The sequence below is a fragment of the Cibotium barometz genome, chromosome 11 (genome assembly GCF_041138505.1).
Source record: "Cibotium barometz isolate CiBa-2024 chromosome 11, ASM4113850v1, whole genome shotgun sequence".
NCBI classification, from domain to species: Eukaryota; Viridiplantae; Streptophyta; class Polypodiopsida; order Cyatheales; family Cibotiaceae; genus Cibotium; species Cibotium barometz.
In genome coordinates this window covers 23825344-23843021 of record NC_141056.1, presented here as the reverse complement: position 1 = coordinate 23843021, position 17678 = coordinate 23825344, and the positions used below count along the sequence as shown (strand labels likewise).

The window sequence follows — 17678 nt, the reverse complement described above, 5'->3', positions numbered from 1 at the left end:
GAAACTTGAAAGTAGTGCCAGCAGGTGAGGCAAAGGTAGGCGAGGAGGCGTGTAAGTGGGCGGTGGCAAGTCCGATGAAATAGAGCCAGAGCGAGGAGGTGGTGAAGTGGGCGAGAGGTGTAGATAGGTGTAGACGGGTAAGGTCGATGGTTTATTATTTAATAGCGGCATTAATTAATACACCATAAAAAAAAGAGTGAATATACACCATAAAAAACAGAGTGAATATTAATGCATCCATCGAAGATTATAAAATTTTCAAATAATAAAATTAGCAAATTCATCAGCACCGGCCACTTCCACCGAAGAGAGCCATTTCAAAACCGTAGCGTATTTTGGGTTGCCAGTGTTTTGCTGGATTTCCTTCGAAGGCCTTAGCAAGTAAGTCTTTGCTCTCTCTGTGTATCATCTGTCTGCCTGCTGTGTCCGTGATTTTTGAACCTGTGGCTGCATAACTTAAGGGTTCTGTTATTAACACGATATTTTGACCTAATTGGCAACTTAGGGTTTCTGATAATCCAAGGCAAAGGAATCATACATCTTTTCTGACGAAACCTAGGGTTTCTGTTACTAACATGATGCCTTGACCTGATTGGTGATATAGGGTTTCTACCACGAACTTTGCATCTTTTGATTTCAAGGATGGCCTCCCAGCCTGCTGTGGTTATCCTCACCGATGACGTCTCGCTTCCCGCCATCGCTATACTGTGGGCACTGCAGACCTTCGAGGACAAAGTTGATGGTGGGAAACGTGTAGCTGTCATCACGCAGGCTTCATTACTTGGTTTGCCTCTCTATTGATGGCATCTCACATGTTTTTCTTTTTACCTCCAGCACGACTCTAATGATGTGAATATCACTACGTTTTGCAAGCTTTCTCTTGATGTAGGGCAGGTTACAAAACCGCTCTGCCTGTCAGTGGGCGCCCATCATGACCGCCCAAGAAGGATGGACAGGCAATCTTGCCTGTCAAACTCACTGGCAGTGGACATTTTGTAACCAGACTTAATGCTTTTCATTCGATGAGTTTTTTTTTTTCCTTTTCACAGGTGGAGACCTGAAGCTGGAGACTTCATCCTTAGATGCTCTAGTGTCTCTGTCCCAGAACCCTGGGTTCCACTCCAGGACACGCCTAGCAGATTTAGCAAGGATTTTGAAGCCAGGAGGAGTCTTGGTGGTGCAGGAACCTCAAACCAAAGACAATCAAGTGAGTGAAAAATGATGCAATCCATTATCCAACCCCGTTATATGCGTAGGACTTTGATTTTAAGGTGAGGCGACAATTGGGTATCTTGTTCTTATGGTAGTGCATAACACATAACTGCTCACCTTTCTGTGCACAGAATAAAGGAAATTTGGAGCGAAACCTTCTACTAGCAGGGTATATCAACTCACAACAATGTTCAGGATATGCTGAGGATGTGAACCTATATGTCATGGTATGTCTTTTTTAAAACCCACACCACTTCTGTTTCATGCGTAGGTATTGTAATAATGAATTCTGGTGAAGAGGGTACTCGTGGTTGGTTTCAAATTGACTAATCTGCAAGTAGGCTGATTTCCTCTCTAAGAAGCATACCAAGAATTTCTGAACAAAAAGATCTATCTGATCTGTTAATTAGGGCCTGATTCTTAGAGTTTCACAATTTGTCTTCTTCCAGGATTCCTAGTGTACACCTCCCGTGCTAGTGGGGTTGAAGGATGTGGAGGGCCTGGGTCTTTGGGGATGGTGGCATTTTTTTGGAGGGACCTTGTCTTTTCTATGAGGATTCTGTGTGCATGTGGGGGTGATGGGGGCTGTAACAACGGGTGCGTGTTTTGGAATCATTAATCATAAACAAGATTAAGAGTATTTAGCATGACATAACACAGCCATAAAAGAAGAATTGTACAAAACACCGCACTAGGGCCCGGAAGCTGGGCTGACCCCGCCTATTTAGAGGAAGGCGTCCAGGAGAAGCACGTCACGGAGTTAAAACATGCGTGCAGATCCCTTGATTCTGCATGCCATCTATGTTCATCAGGTGTACATGGCCGGAATTACACACAGGCACCAAGGATCGCGTAGCGTTGACAGTATTTCCACTTGTACAAGACCCGAAATCCAAATAGGTACCGTCCAAGAATATCCATGGGCCCTTCCCGAGATTCAAAACATTCAGCTGTGCCCTTTGACTCCATATGGGTCATGCCCGCACATAATAACATAAAAACATGTTTCACCCTTTCGAAATGGCACGAAACGTTTTGAAACAAAATGAAACGTTTCACCCTCTTCCCTTCCAACTTCTTTCTTTCCTCCTCTCTTTCTCTCCTTTTCTTTCCCAAATTTTGAAAATACCAAAAAACCTCCTTCCAAAATCATGAGTTTCATACCCACTAGTCCCCAAAAATGCAACTTCATCTTTCTGTTGGCTATGTTATAAATTTGGTATGTGCATATGAGAAGTGTCGTTTTGAAACCTTTGCGTTTCATCCAAAACAGACGAAACAAAACCTTCAAAATGACGAAATGTTTCGTGTTACTATGTGTCCGCATGCCCAAGCATGCTTTGCATGGCCCGAGAATTTAGGGGTGTGTGACATTCTACCAACTTCTAATCACTTGCCCGCAACTAAAAAGAAATCTAGACCAAAAGACACTCACAAACATGTATCCATCATGTTCGCATGCTCATAGTTATTAAGGCTTCTAGCCATAATTCTCCCAACGCTCCCGGTGGCTTCACGTGCTGTTTAGCCTTGCTTCGTGTAAGCCAAGACACACTTACGAGTATGCAACTATCCACCAGTCACATTGCCCGCATGTCCACATGGCTAATAAAAACAGTCACGTGCACATCCTTGCCATGGCTAATCTTCAGCATGAACTGCTTAATCCCTGGTTAGTGCAGTAGTTAGGGAAGCATCAGCATTAACATCACCAGTAGCTAAGCATCAAGACCATCAACTTCATCATTAGCATTACAGCATCAGTATCATCATCGTTATCATCAGCAGCATCTTCATCAGAATCGAGGAAAAGTGAATTGAACACTGAATATTGTAATAGGGTCTTGAAAGTAAACTAGAAAGTTGGGCACATCATCATCATCAGGAGCAGCAACAGCAGTACATCAAAATCAGCAGCAACCACATTATGGGAAGTCACGGGGGGCTGTCGGCTGGCAGCAAAGCTCTGTGCAGTAGGCAGGGTTGGCATCAATATGCATGGCAGCAGGTGTGGACAAAGGTATAAGCAAGCGTACTACGTAGCATTAATGGATTTAATCCTGGAATTTTGTCCCACAAAACAGGCCGACTGTATCCTCCCACATGTATATAAGCATACATCAGATTTCAGCATTCATTAGGTCATTAGTTGAGCATTCATACGTGTAGTTTCAGTAAGATTCATGTAGAAGTGCCTAGGTCACCCCTATGGGGGTGACTATAGCCCTACATCATGTACAAGCATCAAGCTACCTTTTTGTACCATAGTAATACAAGAAATCCTGACACCTAATCTCTCTCTTGTTCTCTCCTCTTTGTCTTAATCATGTGTTAATTAGCATCAATGTTCTTAATCATGCTTAGGGTTGTGGATCAGTATAGCAAGGCTTCCGCCCATGCAACATTGGTATCAGATCATTCGAGCTCAGCCCACTAAGCTATGTCCCAAGGAAGGTGCACGGTTCCAGCAGATTGGATGCAACAGATTAGCAGGAGTGGTCTGCAAAACAGGTGAAGCCAGAGGAAGCATCCCCTGAGGGTAGGTATGCATACCCAGTACCTCATTAAGCCCTCAGATCAGTTCCAAAGGCCTAGCAACATGCATGATCAGTTCCGGCAGGCGACCCAGCGTTGTGTCAAGGTTAAGGGAAAGTAGGCATGGGGGCAGTAGTGAACAGATGCTCAGTTCTTCATCAAAGACTTGGAAGTGGAGATCAGGAGTGAAGGTGTTCAGACCAAAAATATTAGTCAAAGTCAGCAAAGCAGTAGCAGTTCAAAGTCAAGGAGGAAGGATGACAGAGTCTCCACCCCGTCATCAAGTTTAGTAGAAAGGAATGTCACGTGCATGCCCGTGCCATGGCTAATCTTCAGCATGAACTAGCTTAATCCTTGGTTAGTGCAGTAGTTAGAACATTAGCATTAACATCACCAGTAGCTAAGCATTAGGACCATCACCAGTAGCTAAGCATCAGGACCATCAACTTTATCATTAGCATTACAGCATCAGCATCAGTATCATCAGCAGCATCTTTATCAGCACATCATCATCATCATCATCAGGAGCAGCAGCAGCAGCAGCAGTACATCATAAGCAGCAGCAACCACATTATGGGAAGTCACAAGGGGCTGTTGGTTGGCAGCAAAGCCCTGTGCAGCAGGCAGGGTTGGCATCAACATGCATGGCAGAAGGTGTGGACAAAGGTATAAGCAAGCGCAACATTAATGAATTTAATCCTGGAATTTTGTCCCACAAAACAGGCCGACTGTAGTTGTTACTTGCCGACTGCATCCTCCCACATGTATATAAGCATACATCAGATTTCAGTATTCATTAGGTCGTTAGTTGAGCAATCATACATCTAGTTTCAATAAGACTCATGTATATAAGCATACATCAGATTTCAGCATTCATTAGGTCGTTAGTTGAGCAATCATACATCTAGTTTCAATAAGACTCATGTATATAAGCATACATCAGATTTCAGCATTCATTAGGTCATTAGTTGAGCATTCATACATCTAGTTTCAATAAGACTCATGTAGAAGGGGCCTAGGTCACTCCTATGGGGCTGACCATAACCCTACATCATGTACAAGCATCAAGCTACCTTTTTGTACCATAGTAATACAAGAAAACCTGACACCTAATCTCTCTCTTCTTCTCTCTCCTCTGTCTTAATCATGTGTTAATTAGCATCAATGTTCTTAATCATGCTTAGGGTTGTGAATTAGTATAGCAAGGCTTTCGCCATGCAACAAACAGTAACCCACCACTAGTCCAATCTTGCAACGAACAAAATATCCATGATCCTCGGTCATAAGTTCTTGATAGCATACACCATCTACTATTCAACGGCTTTTAGCCATAAAGCCAACATGGGCATTTGCCATGCCTCGTATGTGTTCACGATACATATCCAATTCGTATCACAAACGAGCTCCAAACTTGCTCCACCAAGCCATCAACATGGCAGGGTTTCCTAAATTTGGAGAGAATCCACATTACATACATGGCAACTCCATGCACATCCTATGTCTTTCTGAGACGCTATTCATAGCATTTTGATCTTAAGATGTTTGTATGGCTGTCCACCGCATCTCAAGATACGTGCTTGGACACACATAAGGAATTCACTACAAGTACCTTGATGAACATTCTTGCAAACATACATGATGTCCATGTTGTTTTGACAATCTTGTATTGCATGCCTTTGACCATAAAGCATTCCAAGTGTGACACCCCTCTCTTGTAGCAGTGCCATATGGCCTTGGGCAATGTGCGCAAGCATTGGGCAGTGTGCGCACCAATGTGCAGCAGTCTAGGCAGACAACTTTGCCATGTGGTGGTCGGCATCAAGAAATGTAGGTTGTGGTTAATAGAAATAGGTTGACAGTAGTTTCTAGTGGTTGACCAACACATGAGGTGCATATATATACGCATAGCGAAAAATTATCATTATCATTTGCAAACTCTTAGCAATTTAGAGCCTACAGCGCGTCTCTTTGCAGTACATGGTTAAGGAGATAGCTAGGCACTACTTGTGACTTGCATGATGAATCTTGCTTCTAATTAACTATCAATCTTCTCCTTTACCTTGTTTGCATAGTTTGGATTCATGTGATACCTCTGGTTTTGTATCTAGCACCATAGGAATTTCATGCTAAAAAACTACTATATCTACTCTTTTAAGACTAGCGTATTCTCAAGCCAATACATTCTTAAATTCCCAAAATAATAATGCTTTCAATTTTTTGACATTAAACACTGGAATTGGTGACGAAATTTTTGCTTGATTCAGATCGAAAGATGGACAAGTAGTTTACTGACCATCCCTCTCATAGTCGTGGCCTAACCAAAATCATTCGGTTTAGTTTTAACAAGGATTTTCTTCAGATAAACATTTATTGAGCTTCTAACCGTAAGAAAATTTCATCTTTATGAATTTCATTCTTTCCTAACCATAATAGATAAAGAATTGGTTCTATATAAGAATATCGGGTTTTGATAAAAATACTCCTTCCATTTAATCTAATTTTGGGTAAATAAGTTTTACAGTTATCTTTATTGGCTTTTGATCTTTAGTAGTGCCCAAATTAACCTCAAAGATTTGTTGATCCTCTTCTACAGCAGTGAGGAGGAACTAAAAATTGATGTTTTCATTCTTGGTTATCTCTTGTACTCGAATTTCAGTTATCTCTTGTACTTGAATTCCAGCTGTAATACTTCATTCTTGTACATAGTATAGAACAAAAGTTTTTAGGAGTTGTGTGTTTGATTCCTAGCACATAGGCACGACTGTTCTACAATCGGTATTGGAGCCTAGAGAATTGTCAAACTTTTTTCTTTTCATCACCTTTGTGCGTAGGCTACCTTATCAGGATAGAGCCCTAGTCTCTAGGAGTGCACAAGTCAGGTTTAGGAAAAGTCACTATTTGGGTTCTTTTTGGTATTGTTGGTGTGTTGCCACTTTCATGCCCACTCATCCTTTCCTAGTGTGAAGTGTTGCAATCCTCGCTATCATTGGTTCTGGTCTATTTTTTATGGATCCGACATAACTTGTAGATTTACTTTAGGGTCTAAAAGCAAGCGTGAAGACAATATCAGAATATCTAATCGTCTCTATAGAATAGAGCCGGCACTCTGAGTGCTTGTTCTTCCGGATTTGGTGTCTACCAAGGCTCGTGTTTCTCGGTAAGGGCTTGACGATTCTAAGGACGGTTGGCGAAACTTCTTGGATGACTCCTTTGCTGGTAGGTTGCGTACAATTCCAATAGTTGTCATTTTGCGCTTGTGCATAGGTGACGAGAGAGACGCCCATCGTGTCGGATGGTCTCCTTGGTGGAGTCTCTTCGGATAGTTCCCACTCACCTTCATCGGCTCGATGGCGGGGGATTATTGGTTTGTAGAGTTCTTCCTCCATTCCTTGTGAGGAACGAACTTAGTTATTGAAGCTTTTAAAGCCTTGCAAGTTTAATGGGAAGATGGACGGAGAAGTCATCACTAATTGGACCGATGAGATGTTTGCTCTGTTGCTAGCAGCAAGTGGTTCAGATGTTTTTCAGCTCCATTTGGTGCGTATGGCTTTGAACCTATTGTGGTGGGAAGACTAGCATTCCGTTTCTTATAGGGTTGATTGCCGCAAGGCGGTCCTGAAGGAGTTTGTATCTTTGGACTATTACCTTGAGCTTAAGTGGCAATGGGAGTGCTTTGCCTAGAAGTTGGGTGAGCAAGTAATGGACTTCTTGGCACGTTTTTAACCTATGCTCATGTTCTCGAAGACCAAGTTCAACGTTTTGTGGATGGTCTTCGGAGCAAAGGTGGTATCTTATGTTAGAATGCACAGCGGAAATGAAGACAACTGTTGTAGAGAGCAATACACAGATGAAAGAGAGAGAGAAGCTAGTGTAACTCTGCTATATACACCAATAAATCCCGGAAATATACAATGAAGAGGTGTGAGGGCAAGGGGCCATTTTATATGGCCCTTGGTTGCTAGTCGGCTAGCTCAGAATGAGCCGACTGCTGCCTTGGTGCCCACGACCTGTAGAAAAACTCAGTTGGCCAGTAGTTGGGTACAGTCGAGCAGCACCAGATCACACGGGCAACACATACTTAGTCGGCCAGACACCTGGGCACAGCTGACAGCCCACACAGCTCTAGAAAAATGGGAAAAAATACAGAGTGAGGAAAAATGGGGAGACACCAAAAACGGGCGGGCACACCTACAACAGAGGCCCTGACATAGTGTACAGACAGGAGATGACTGCAAACATCTTATGAAGTGACCTTCATACTTAATGGTGATTTGGGCTCACTGGCCCATGTGATGCAAAAGATCACAGTGGTCGTACTTGGCGTGATACAACGAATCACAATCAAGCCTACAAATGGAGCGTGACCACACATAAGATTCCTCAGCCCTTCTAGACACCCTCTGTTACGACCCTGTGTTTTTCCCTGTGGACAACAAGCAGGTGGGCACGGGCGCGGGCACGGGATGGACAATGTGGACAGGCATCAGTAGATATGAAAAGGAAATTCATAAGTGTGGCCAGCCCAAGTGTGAAAGGGGACAAAAAGGGACTTTACAATTTACAAGGTTTTTAAAACCTTTGAAGATTTAAAAGTATTATTATGGGCATGCGTTTTTAATTCTTGCTTTTGGCGTTTTTGAGAAAGCGCATCGTCTCTTTATAAATCGAAGGGTGGCGGAGCTGAAGAGGGCAGGGATCGCCGTGTGGAGTCAAGGTGTGGTCATTGTGTGGAACAAGCGGGCATGCTGTGTGCATGGCTACAACCAGGCGGGCTGTGTGTGGCTACAGCCACGCGGGCTGTGAACAACTCTGGGCGCCAGGCGGGTTGCTGCCAGGGAAAGGACACCAAACGTGCTATGTGCACGGGCTGCTAGCAAACCAGCGACCAGATAGGTGGGTAGCCAGGCAGGCGTCAGCTAGGCGGACAGCCAGGTGGACGCCAGGTGTGGGAAGGTAGTGCAGAGGATGGACACGCAGCAGCGAATCTGGCTAGGTGCTGGCGGTCGTGGAGCAGGTCACTTGCATGTGACAGCCAAGCGGGTGGTTTTCTGCAGCATGGAGCAGACCGCATCGCTGAGGCATCTCCACAGCCAGATCGGATAGGCTTAGACCAGCATGATGGAAGCGGGTCTACGAGTAAGCTCACTGGATACCTTTCCAGCATGATGAAAGCGGGTCTATGGGTAAGCTCACTGGATACCTTTCGCCCCCTTGCATACAGCACCTATTTGTTACAGGGCAGCAGACCGCCTCTGAGGACACTATGCCTTTTTGAGCCTCGACTGAAGGCACCCGCACCACCCGAGTTTCATTTTCTAGGTGCCAGTAGTATCATCTATATTTTTCATTTTCTGGTTTTTTATCCAGACATTGTATCAGATGCACCATGATGTAACTTTTTGGTCTCATAGGTCATTATGGCCTTTTGAAGAGGTTAATATAACATTTCGTTTCATTTCATTTCTTCGCAAGCGAGTTTTGTTTACGAGAATAGGATGCAGAGGATCAAGCTACATATGCACAGGATGATGTTCTTGGAAGAGATGTGTGTGGATCTTTGACTTGGACTTATGTGTATTCAGGGATTGCTTGACACGTCCTCTTATCTTTCTCTCTCTAGGTTTTTGGCACCGTGATTGGATGGTGCATATGTGGGTTTATCTGTCATGGAAACAGGACATTGGTTTTCGAGAGGAAACATGACTATGATTTGAGGAAACATGCCTATGGTTTATGGATACAGGTCTATGGTTTATCGGATACAGGTCTTTGGTTTCATATGGAGAACATGTCTCTGGATTCATGTGAACAGGTTTTAGTTTTCTCGAGGTTACATGCAAGCTGTGACTATAGGAAGGACATGAGGTTTGGTACAGCCCTACTGCTGTTTGGAAAAGGGTTGTGGGACCCATGATAGCGATGGAGAAGATCTTTTCAAGTAGAGAGGTGTCGTACAGGTGTGTCTTCTCTATGGAATGCTTTGCTGTAATAACGAGAGTTTTTATTTGGAAGTCCTTGGTGAAAGCTTCGAGGGATCCTATTGATAGAGGATTCGAGAAGTTGTACTTTGTACTCAAATTTTGTTCAAGTAAAGAAATATCGCAAGGGGTGCTAGTGCGTTTTGGGGCCAATCGGTGTCCTTGTACTATTTGCAGGAGCACTCTAGCTTCCCTTGTTTGTTTCCTTTTCGAGGTCCCCATGGGTGATGAAGTGTTTTGTGTGCGAGTGTTTATTTCACCGCCCGTCAAGTTTTTGAAGGCCGGTTTCATGGTTCCATCGCTGGGATATCGTCTACTTTCTCAAGGAGGCGAGCCCGTGGTTGTCACATCAAAAGCCTCAACATGTGGAAAGTGAAAAGGAAGTGCAGGAGACAGTGCAGGATTGTACGTCTTTGCCTATATGAGGTGAAGAGCAAAAGCTAAAGATGAAGCTCAGGAGAAAAGACACCAAGGACAGGAAGTAGAAGTAGTTGAAGTGTTATGGTGCAAAAGATGGGTTGAAGGCTATGGCTTTCGACATTTGTCATCGGTGGTATCTTCACGGAGGCTTCATGGGTTCGGAAGGCAGCTTCTTTCTATGTTTAGCAGTGGTGATCTACTATGCTTCATTAGGGACTTGTGCTTACCACTTGGGTGAAGTGCAAGTAGGTTTTGGGTGCCTGAGGATGTATCAGATGAGGCTGAGACAGAAGCGGAGGAACTTGATGAGGTTCTTATTCCCGAGCAGATACTGCCACACAAGGAAAGAAAGGTACAAGGTAAAGTTTCCCATCGCTATCTTGTGAAGTTCAAGAACTATTCACCGATGGATGCGAAGAGGATGGAGGAGGGTGACTAAGCAGATTCACCCTAGGTATTGCAGCTTTATCTTGATGCCTTTGAGTTGGAGCCAACTCTTGTTACGGCTCATTCAGGTTCAGCAGAGCATGGGTCTAGAGCATTGCTTGATGCTCAAGAGGGGGGTAGCACCTCCGCTCCCTTGTTACAGATAGGCTCAATTGTTATCTAGGAGTCGCTTGGTGACATCTTTGTATTCACCCGAGGTACTGGAGGCTGATAGTACATGTGCTTATGGGACTTCTATGATATTGTGTACTAGTCACATGAGATGGTAAAGTTAGGTATGGTTCACAGTTGGTCGCACCATGAACTATAACTGCAACTATGGATGGTTTTTGCCTTTGGAACTAAGGTATGACTGAGGAAGATTGGGATGTTGACATATGGTTCTGGCTGTTCTTGACCAGGGTGTTGGTCAATTGGATATTGAGACGATGCTATTTGTGGAGTTGGTCTCCTTTGGAATGGCATGGTTTGGTTGAGCTCAAAGTTTGCAGCAAACCGAGCTAACACTTCGAGACTCTATGAAGGACATAAGTCTTGCGAGCAGTCCTAGAGTTGGTTTGGTTCATGGATATATGGATTGAACTCTATTTGTGCATACACCTTTTGAGGTATTATTGTATTCTGGTGCCATTGGATCCTGGTACCCATTGAGAATACATTGAGTAATACTCGGGAATGTGTGGTGTGATGCATGTATGTCGGTATGATACATCAGGTACTTTACCATGTTCATGGTGTATCATTGAGTGTGGCTCCTTCAGGATGGCCATAAGTAGAGTGGGTAAAGCATCAAGAGGGACATATGTGGAAACAGATGTATAGTTTAGATGCGTTGAGTGCTTTCATATGCTCATGTTGTACCATCAGTCATGGGTCTTGCGGGATATACATGGGTGTAAGGCTTGCAAGCAACCCTTAGACTGTTATTTTGGAGTGCGTAGAGCATCTTGAGGAGCATATTGTTTGCGAATGCATATATGTGTTATGCATATGTTTGTTATATGTAGTATGATGCATAGTTTTATTTTTGGCTAACATAGGTTACGTGTTTCCACTTGGTTTTAGACTTTTGCTACAAGTTCTGAAGGAACAAGCAAGAGTTGTTTGTCACTTCGACGTGACAGTGTGACCTTATTGTTCAGGATGATTGTTTCATCGCCCAGATGCACTAGAGGTGCATTGCTTTGGTCATATGGGAAATCTTTTGGATGCTTACTGTGTTATTGAGTGCAATCGAGAACGCTTGCTATTTTTCAAGAGGGAGGTATGTTACGACCCTGTGTTTTTCCCTCTGGACAACAAGCAGGTGGGCACGGGCACGGGATGGACAATGTGGACATGCATCAATAGATATGAAAAGGAAATTCATAAGTGTGGCCAGCCCAAGTGTGAAAGGGGACAAAAAGGGACTTTAAAATTCACAAGGTTTTTAAAGCCTTTGATGATTTAAAAGTATTATTATGGGCATGCGTTTTTAATTCTTGCTTTTGGCGTTTTTGAGAAAGTGCATCGTCCCTTTATAAATCGAAGGGTGGACCGTGGCGGAGCTGAAGAGGGCAGGGGTCGTCGTGTGGATTCAAGGTGTGGTCAGCGTGTGGTACAAGTGGACAGGCTGTGCGCATGGCTACAGCCAGGTGGGCTGTGAACAGCTCTGGATGCGAGGCGGGTTGCTGCCAGCGAAAGGACACCAAACGTGCTATGTGCACGGGCTGCCAACAACAACCAGCGACCAGACAGGTGGGCAGCCAGGCAGGCGTCAATTAGGCGGACAGCCAGTCGGGTAACTAGGTGGACGCCAGGTGTTGGAAGGCAGTGCAAAGGATGGGCACGAGAGGATGGGCACGCAGCAACAAATCTGGCGAAGTGCTGGTGGTCGTGGAGCAGGTCACTTGCATGTGACGGCCAGGTGGGTGGTTTTCTGCAGCATGGAGCAGACCGCATCGCTGAGGCATCTCCACAGCCAGACTGGACAGGCTTAGACCAGCATGATGGAAGCGGGTCTATGGGTAAGCTCACTGGATACCTTTCGTCCCCTTGCATACAGTACCTATTTGTTACAGGGCAGCAGACCGCCTTTGAGGACACTACGCCTTTTTGAGCCTCGACTGAAGGCACCTGCACCAGTCAAGAGATCTTTTTCTTTCTCTCTCTCTCTCTCTTTCTCTCTCTCTCTTCGCTAGCAGGTTTTGTTTACGAGAATAGGATGCAGAGGATCAAGCTACATATGTACAGGATGATGTTCTTGGAAGAGATGTGTGTTGCTCTTCGACTTGGACTTATGTGTATTTAGGGATTGCTTGACACGTCCTCTATCTTTCTCTCTCTAGGTTTTTGGCACCGTGATTGGATGGTGCATATGTGTGTTTATCTGTCATGGAAACGGGACATTGGTTTTCGAGAGAAAACATGACTATGATTTGAGGAAACATGCCTATGGTTTATGGATACAGGTCTATGGTTTATCGGATACAGGTCTTTGGTTTCATATGGAGAACATGTCTCTGGATTCATGTGAACAGGTTTTAGTTTTCTCGAGGTTACATGCAAGCTGTGACTATAGGAAGGACATGAGGTTTGGTACAGCCCTATTGCTGTTTGGAAAAGGGTTGTGGGACCCATGATAGCGATGGAGAAGATCTTTTCAAGTAGAGAGGTGTCGTACAGGTGTGTCTTCTCTATGGAATGCTTTGCTGTAATAACGAGAGTTTTTATTTGGAAGTCCTGGGTGAAAGCTTTGAGGGATCCTATTGGTAGAGGATTCGACAAGTTGTACTTTGTACTTAAATTTTGTTCTACGCGAGACGTTCTCCGTTGACTCTCCGTTAGCTGTTGCAACTTTATCAGATAGGTCTCCACGATCTCATTCACAAGATTGTCAAAATGCTTCCCTAGCATTTTTGACATAAAATAGTCATTTAAAAACATGTCATAAATATAGTTTCTATAACGAACTCTCATCTTTCCACATTGTTCCACAACAATCTTTATTTATTTCATATGTATTCCCATTCTCATCACATCATTTTTCATCTCATCACGTTTTTTCTCATTTATCCGCATTAGATCTCATCCACTCGTATCTACCCGTATCCACATCTCATCACATCATATTCATTCACATCACATATCACATCTATCCCAATTTACATCACATCTCATTCACTCACATCCCGATTCACATGACATCACATCTCATTCATTCACATTCCGATTCACATCACATCACGTCTATTCACGTCCATCACATTCATTTACATCACATCCATTTACATCCATCACATCACATTCATTCATATCCATCACATTCATTCATTCATATCCACCACGTTCATTCTCATAACCATCCCATCACATGCATTCTATCCACATTATATCACATCACTTCTGTCCACATCATCCCACTCAAAACAAGGTAATCCAGGAAATTACAAAGCCTTTTATAACACAAGGTGATACAAACATTGCCAAAAACGTGCTATATATACAATGATCTTGCCAAATCCTAATGAATGCCTAGTGATCCTATTTATAGAAAAAAGGTATGAATTCGTAATCAAGTCGGTTTTGCCTATTTTTGCCACAAAACATTGTCCAAAAAGTCATATTTTGTGTCCAAACTATGCCCAAAAGGTGTCCCAACCATTGGGCTATGTCTTGGGCACTTCCGGGAGCTTGCAAGGCTACAAAATCTACCCCTAAATCTGCCCATATATTTGCTAATGAGAATATACATGTCTATGAGCATTGGGATTAATGGATTCACATGACAACAAGAATGTGAAGTTTGAGAACTTCAATGGTAAGATGGATACCACTAGGCACTTGCTTCCATATGACAGTTTGAGATTTCCTTTTGTAATGAAGATTTTGTGGAAAATCCTATGTTTAGGCTTGTGGGGATGCACTTGAAAGACACGGCCAATGATTGGTCACCATGCAAAATTCTGGACGGAAGTGCTGCCCACACATGGCCTGAATTTAAAACACAGTTTTATGCCTAGCTCTTGCCACTGAACTTTGCAAAGGATGTGTAGACAATAGGGCAGATCTCAGCCTATGGTTTTTCTCTTTCCATCGCATGACATGGAGATGAAGTACAAACATGGCAAACCCAAGCAAAACAACCCAAGTCTACTTCCTGTGTGGAGAGAAAGAGAGAGAGAGAGAGAGAGAGAGAGCAAGCATGGCATTTTTGGTTCATTACTTCTTTTGGTGTAAAATCTTTTTCTCTGAGCTCCTAGTTCTGTTGAAGAGGGTGGTTTTGATGTTTGTACTTATGTTTAGATAAAGGCCGTGAAGCCAACTTGGGAGACTGGAGTTTCATTTAGCTTAAAAAAGAAACTGACTGCACCGCAAGGTATAAGTTTGGACCTGGATACCTAGAAGTTACAGGTACTGTTTATAAAGCTTCTTTTTTTTGAATTATAGCAAGTTAATGTTTCAGTTTCAGGTTCTAGTGGCATTGGAACAGTCAAGCTGCCAGCCTTTGACAATGTTGATGACTATGATTTAATCGATGAAGACTCTCTACTTACAGAAGAGGACTTGAAGAGGCCAGAGCTACCCAAAGGTGCGTTTTTCAATGCCTGTTACTTCAGTAGTGGATTTCAGAGATTTTTTTACAATGTGTTAAGAGTATATTTTGAGTATTTTCTAGAGCATATTTTGTCTATGTTTATGAGCATATTCTTTAATATTTTGAACTTATTTTGTCTCATACTTTCTTTATGGCAGCTGATGATTGCGAAGTTGGCAAGTCTGGAAGAAAAGCCTGCAAAAATTGCACATGTGGTCGTGCGGAAATGGAAAGCTCCGGAAAACTGTCATTGACAACTGAGGAACTCAACAACCCTCAATCTGCTTGTGGAAATGTAAGTTGCCCCTCTCTTTTTGTTTAAACGCATACAAGTGATTTTCTTGAATGGATGACTACCTAGATGTGATAGGTTGATTAGGTTTTATGATGCTAATACCTTTGTTTATTTGAGATGCTTAATCTCCTAAGCATAAACTCAGGGTATGCAATAAGCTTGGTTGTTGGTTTTGGCAGTGTGGTCTTGGAGATGCTTTTCGATGCAGCACTTGCCCATACAAAGGCATGGCACCATTCAAGCCTGGGGAGAAGGTACTTGTAATATCAATATGGGAAAAAAAAATATCCCTTTTTAATACGGTCTAGGAATGAAAAAAGTCTGAGCATAGTGGCACACCCATGACGCACCATAAGTGTTCTAATGATTATATATGCTTATATGGATAGAATACTAATTCTCAACACATAGGATGTGCACACATGATGTATGAATACTTGTGTGTGTGTGTGAACATGTTCTATGTGGAATGGGTTGAGTTGTGAAAGAAACATGAGCATGATTGTAGCCTTTTCATGTTTTTTCAGATAACTCTCTCTGGAATGCTGTTGACAGCCGATGTTTAGTGGGGAATGTGGTGATGTTTCACACACACCAAAACATGAGCATGATTGTAGCCTCTTTTGTGTTTTTTCAGATAACTCTCTCTGGAATGCTATTGACAGCTGACGTTTAATGGTGAATGTGGTGATGTTTCACACACCAAAAATATTTGATCACTTTTTTTGACCCGCATAACAGCAATCTGCAAAGTTTTTGGGGCTCAAATATAGGAAAGGCCATATGCTTGACTAAAAGCCTTGCAATTGGGGGTGAATTTTGGGCCTACAGTACCCCTTGATTACTCGTGATAAAAATAAGATCCTTCCTTGCTCATATGGGTGAATTTTTCAAACTAGAAACTGCTTTGTAGTTATTGACATATGCTGAAGTCCCACCTGTTCTCAGGAGTATTAACATATACGTCAAAACTCAACTTTTTGTGTTTTTTAGGTGGCATATATTCTGCAATCTGTCTGAGTTAATGACGGTCTTTAGAAGGGAAATATTATGATTGGTGTGTACGTGTCTTGTTGAAGAATTTGGAGATAATGAACCTTTGGCTGACACTCATGTCGTGTTGTGCTTGGACACTTGATCTGAGCTTGATTTACCATAGATGTTAGTTGATTGTTTAAGCTTTGAGAACATTGAGATCTTAATTGAATCTTTGAAAAGCTGCTTGATCTTGTCTGTTTTACTTCTTTCCTTCCATGCGTCGTCTGTTTTACTTCTTCCTTCCATGCATGGAAGCCATGTTGTTTTTCCTCTCAATAGCTATCTTTAACTTTTTGTTAGTGGTCTCGTAGGCAAGTAGGTGACTTGAAGTACCAAGGACCTTTTTTATGTTTATGAAGGTAGGAAATCAAGCCCTTTCCAAGCCTACTGCTCTCTGGGATTCATGTTCCCCCTATCCAGAGACATACATGGATGGTTGTAGATGGCGTGTTTAGGGTGTATAGACACTCATAATTTCGAATGATTAAGAACCATGAGCTGCATCTTAATGATAGTTTGACCAAGTATCTTGGTGTACCTGCATTCCTTCCGCACATTTTTTGTGCAGGGATTATGTTCTTAGGTTTAGGCAAATGCACATATGTTTTATGTGAAGTGCATTGCCAACTCAAGCAGGAATAAAGACTCACAAAGGGACACGAGTGTTAACAAGGTAAAATATTTAGATTTTATAGAGCACACTCATGAAGAACTTGATGATAATGCAAGGAAGGATAAAACATTAGGTTTATTTATCTTTCGCAACTTCTTCCCATTTCATTGTTGATGGTGATGGGGTGTGATGATAGCTAGCCATAGCCAATGGTAAAGCTTCGTCTTGTTTTCTATCTTTTTTCTTGCATGGCTTTGTGTACTTATATTTTCTTTTTTCTTGTGTGGTTGTGTGTTCTTTTCTATTTATATATATGTGTGTGTGTGTGTGTGTGTGTGTGTGTGTGTGTGTGTGTGTGTGCTATTTCGGGAGGCGGGGGGGACTGTTTGTTTTCTTTGCTATCTGTTTACATTTTCCTTCTCTTTTTGCTTTTTTCTTTGTAGTGGCATCTTTGTTTTTGTTTTTGTTTTTGTCATCGTTGTCTTGGTGTTTGTATCCTTTTTCCATGCATTCTCTTTTCTCTTTTTCTTCTTCCTTTCTTTCCTTTTTCTCAGTTCTCTTCAT

The 17678-nt window shown here is 42.7% G+C and overlaps 1 protein-coding gene across 3 annotated transcripts; it reads left to right on the top strand.

Annotated features, from left to right (window-relative positions):
• The first annotated feature begins 244 nt into the window (after positions 1-244).
• On the top strand, positions 245-16339 carry LOC147633931 (Cytokine-induced anti-apoptosis inhibitor 1, Fe-S biogenesi). Of its 3 annotated transcripts, none has more exons than XM_086804999.1 (9): positions 245-381; positions 605-784; positions 1050-1207; positions 1344-1439; positions 14877-14949; positions 15043-15162; positions 15327-15463; positions 15643-15717; positions 15991-16339. In XM_086804999.1, exons 2-9 carry the CDS (start codon positions 643-645, stop codon positions 16027-16029), a joined length of 840 nt encoding a protein of 279 aa, XP_086661125.1. In that variant the 5' UTR covers positions 245-381; positions 605-642; the 3' UTR covers positions 16030-16339. The 3 variants fall into 3 exon arrangements, with proteins under 3 accessions (XP_086661125.1, XP_086661124.1, XP_086661123.1); XM_086804998.1 differs by having other exon boundaries at positions 15037-15162; positions 16101-16339; XM_086804997.1 differs by having other exon boundaries at positions 15037-15162.
• The last annotated feature ends 1339 nt before the right edge of the window (positions 16340-17678 follow it).

Excerpts from the sequence above, each read along its gene's own strand:
- LOC147633931 (XM_086804998.1), top strand. The coding sequence starts at position 643 with ATGGCCTCCCAGCCTGCTGTGGTTATCCTCACCGATGACGTCTCGCTT. Across the intron at positions 14,950-15,036 it reads GAAACTGACTGCACCGCAAG|TTTCAGGTTCTAGTGGCATT; the intron begins GTATAAGTTTGG and ends TTAATGTTTCAG. Across the intron at positions 15,464-15,642 it reads CTCAATCTGCTTGTGGAAAT|TGTGGTCTTGGAGATGCTTT; the intron begins GTAAGTTGCCCC and ends TGGTTTTGGCAG.